The following is a 4,656-nucleotide window of genomic DNA, read 5'->3' as shown; positions in this document are numbered from 1 at the left end:
TACCGAAAGGTTTTGGATATTTAAACTCTGAAATTTACACGTGGAATTTTAAATTATAATATTTTTATCTATATATTTAATCTATCACAAGCACGACTTGAGAGAAAATATGACATGATTGAAACTCCGATATTAACGCAACCAATATCGAGAAGAGATTATGAAGGCGTCTGAAAAATTAATTCTACTCTTTTAGACATCTCAATTATCTTTTGATATAACCGTATAAATATTCACAATAAAAACTATAATAGACAGTACGTACTTTTTATCACCGCTGATTACAATCTACGAGAGAACGCTATCTTTTTTATCTATAATGAAAAATGAGATGTTTCAAATTTACTTGTAATTCGTGAATAAATGCTTAGCGATTTAGGAAACGCCAAGCGTACATCTCTATGCAACTTCGAAAATCGATGGTGAGATACGGATCATTCATAAATCAGAATTTAATAGCGATACGCGGCTAAATAGACAATGACGCGCACTCTTCGGACCTCGGTAACGGCCCGACACAATGCGTTGATTTATGATCGTGGCGAGTTAATATTTTTTTCTCAGCGCGGACAACGATATTCATTGATATTAATAATATCGGCCCACACGATGGGCGCAAGTATCTCCGCAAGATTAATCACTTTTAATAATAGACGAACAATAGAGTGTCATTGTCGTCACTCCTCGCGCTTGGAAATGAAAATTATATTATACTACATGCGGGCAATTTTGCGTTACAAAATGATTTCACAATTTTATGGCGGACGGTTTTTGTAATAATCTATAAATCTTTTCTACAGATATTAGTCTTTTCATAATTACGATTACTAAATATATATATTTACTATTTTTATTATATAAAAAGTTTTGAAAACAATTTTAATCGTTACAGAATCTATTGAAATGAGAGAAATATTACGTCTCCCGTAATATAGCGGTATGAAATATTAACGTGTGATGAGACATAGCATCCAAAACACACAGTTTTTTTTATCTAACGATAATTGCTCTCTCGAGACGAAACGGCAAACGATCTTGCCTCGTGTTCATTATCGTATTATCGAAGGACGATCGGGGTTCATCATGAATTTCCTTCCGAATTCTCCTTCATTATTCATCGGATGCTATCGAATTTAGAAGCAACCGTTTTTCCGTTTTCTTTAGCATAAATTTGCATCGGCGTCGTTAGCCGGTTCGACAGGATGGTTGCTAGATGACATTAACATGTAATACACACACATTGTAGCTTTCGAGCTACAATTTATCACTGATCAGCCGCGGACAGTTGGTATCGAGCATGTAAAAAAGCTCTATTGCATTGCGTACTGCGCGGACTGCATGCAAAAAGGTTTCGCGGATTCGCATATACGCAATTTATCGACATGTGTGTTGCTACGAATAATCCGTTTATGCGATCGTTTGAAAGTAGATCGTCCTTTTAACTATATTTCTTTATCGAATAATTTTTATATAAAATAAATCAAACGCGAAATTTTTTTTTTTTATTTGAAGTGAAATTATTTTTTATGGTAAAATATTATTATATATTTTTTCTGTTACTAAAGAATTTTGAAAATTATTTTTAGTTTTGAGAAGTAGTTCGATTTTCTTTATCTAAATATTCTCTGTCTAATTTTCGACGCGAAGAAAGCGGATATGCCGAGAGAGGAAAGACTTCGCAGAAGGAAATTCTAAAGCAACTCTCGCGAAGTTATACTGCCAACGAAATATGCTACATCAAAAGTATGTATATGAGACTAATCGGGATATATTATCCGCAACTGCCATTCTCTTGGAAACCTTCTTCTCAGTATTGCGAAAGTATTACGATAGTACAACGAATAATCAACCGAGCATCAACCCTTGCTATACGACTTTTAACACAGAACCAAACGTGTTCTTCTCCTCGCGGGAGGCAATGATTATTCGTTAATTATAAACGCGTTTTACAAAATTCTGAGCGCTACGTCCGTTTCGTGAGGCGAAACGAGACGTCGGTTTCACGTCAAACGGGGGTTTCTGATTACAAATATCGTACGAAATCACGCGTAGGTAGGTAGGTCAAGGCATATAATCGATGTCAACTCGTGACAATACACACTAGGAATTCAATGCCTTCTGAAATGCCTTCCAAATGCGGTGTTCGATACACCGGATTGTATACAAAGAGGAACCGAAAGACGACGAAGTTAATATTCTCGTCGGTTCCTTGCGCGCCGTATTGACGCGACTTCATCACTTTCCTTCGCGCGAATTTGACTCTTCAACTGCGACACCTGCTTTCTCAAAGTTTCAAATGAAATGCAAATGTGCTACACAATTTTACGATATCTCTTAATGCGATTTATTATTTTCATGTTAATGAATATAAAATAGCAATGTCAAATTAATAGTATAAAGCCTCGACTGATTATGAATTTTAGTTGCTCATATACAGGGTGTCAGGTAAAGATTGTGCCAACGCTCCTGAGCGGGTAGAGCACAATAAACTGAACAGAAAAGTCCTGCACCATTTTGCAATTTTCGTAATAATTATTGAAATATTAATTAAAAAAGATTGGCGAATGAGCGCGCGTTTCGTGCGGCTAGACCTAGACCTAGACCATGGGACGTACGCTCAGCGGCGAGCTTCGCAGTATCGCATGGCAACGAAAAGTTTGGCCTCGCGACGAGGGTCGGGGTACGCGCGAACAGCGAGCGGCCATTATTAACAATTATTAAATGATTTAGATAAATAATGCTAACTAAATGCTTGCCTAACAATTACAAAAAGAATTAATTGGGTGAATAAAATATTTAATTCAGAGAATTTAATTGATTCAACTACACGTATCATTGCGCAACTAAAACATCGAAAAACAGTTGCGCAATGGTATCTAACGACATCGTTAAAGGTTACAGAATAGAATTCTTAATTTAACAAACAAAATAAAAAAGGGTAATAAGAGCCAGTCGCGGTAATTAGAGCGCATAAATTTTTTATTTAAATAACTTTAAATCATAGAAAAATGTACGTTTCGATCTCTATAATAGGGCGCGCATGGCTCTTATTGCCTTTTCATATCTTGTTTGTTCTATTTAAAATACATATTTTTATTATAATTTTTTTAGTAATAAAAAAATGAAAACGTGTTATGTAAATGAAAAATATTACGAATGTTTATCTTTTATATTATAATCCTTATTTTATGAGAGCTATTTTTTTTTTCTTTCCGTTACATTTGCAAATCCAACATTAAAACATTAAAAAATACATACAATAAAAAAATTATTTTAGAAAGTTGCAAAGAATCTTCAAAATATTCTCTTTATTTTGAATTTTGAACAAAAATACCTGGAAAATCACAGAATTCTTTTACAAGATTTGACTAGACACATAATATTTTGTGACTCGAGAAAGAAAACACGTGTCGAAAGGTTAATAACATTAATGACAAAAATATCGTAATTGCTTTTCGTAATGAGACGCATATTGAATCCATAAACAACGCCAATTAATCGCGCACTGTTTACATTTATTACACATGTCACACGTAAAGCGTACGATTGTTTTATTAACTCAGGGAAGGTCCCGTTGCAGCGCATTGAATAATTTCTCGCTGGATCGTATTTAACGTCGTCGACACAATGATAACGTAATGTAAACAACAGCGAAATGCCAACCGAGCTGCAATCAATTCCGCTCATGATCTTTCGCGCCTGCGGTTCCTCTGCGGTTCATGTGCAGGTCAACCGATAGCTTGGTTGAAATTACACGCGAGTTGCACGCATCTCCGTCTCTTATCATCCTTGTCGTATCATCGTTATCTTTTAACGACAAGATCCTTGAAGACGTGCTACCACGAAATTGTAGATAAGAAACTCTCTTCACTCGCTAAGCATTTCTTTGTCAGAAGCGTCTATATTTGTACTTGAGTTTTGCGTCTTTTTTTGCTTTCAGGGCAACGCTGGGCCGCATATGCATGAAACTGGTGATCGTGATGGGTATCACCTGGGTGGCGGACGTGGTCTCATGGGCGGTCGGCGGGCCGCAGTACATCTGGTACTTCACCGACTTAATAAACGCTTTCCAAGGGGTGCTGATTTTCGCGACGGTCGGTTGCCAGCCCCAGGTTAGAGCGGCGCTCAAGAGACTCTTCAGCAGAAATCCGCAGACTAACGCCGGTAGGCAGGGTAACGGTCACAGCACGACCAGTCACGGGATGCCCAGCATGGGCGATAGCGTTACGCAGAATCCAAGTACCAAAACAGCGCCGTTGGAGACCATCTGTTAGAATGGTTTTTTCGCGGAAGGAGTCTGTCCATCTTTTTCGAAAGTCACACATATGCTCATACATATACACAAACACATACTTCATTGAATGACACGAATTGTCACGTCACTTTATCGGTACAAGAATATGATTGACATCACGTTCATGAACATATTAAGTGTGATAAGGCTTTTTCACCGAGCTAGATATGACGCGAGAAAAGTCTTCATTTTTATTACACGTTGTAAACGATACAACAAGGTCTTGTCGTCGTAATCGATCGGAGAATATTTCTGCAGGATCGATTTGGCAACGAAAAAAATCTCTCGCGTCACAGGTCCATTGACCTGTAAAGTTTGGACGATTCCGCTGAAAGTATCGACATTTCCCAGACAATACGCAA

General features: G+C 37.2%; 1 protein-coding gene across 1 annotated transcript; it reads left to right on the top strand.

Annotated features, from left to right (window-relative positions):
• Positions 1–3,940: 3,940 nt before the first annotated feature.
• On the top strand, positions 3,941–4,274 carry LOC115242786 (probable G-protein coupled receptor Mth-like 1; the record flags this gene model as incomplete). Its single annotated transcript, XM_029819329.1, has 1 exon — positions 3,941–4,274. A coding segment is annotated over one exon (334 nt), but the record flags the coding sequence as incomplete, so codon positions are not given.
• Between the last annotated feature and the right edge of the window lie 382 nt (positions 4,275–4,656).

This window comes from Formica exsecta, unplaced genomic scaffold (genome assembly GCF_003651465.1).
Source record: "Formica exsecta isolate Colony F162 unplaced genomic scaffold, ASM365146v1 scaffold629, whole genome shotgun sequence".
NCBI lineage: Eukaryota > Metazoa > Arthropoda > Insecta > Hymenoptera > Formicidae > Formica > Formica exsecta.
Note: the sequence above shows the minus strand (reverse complement) of the source record. Positions and strands in the feature narration are given on the sequence as shown.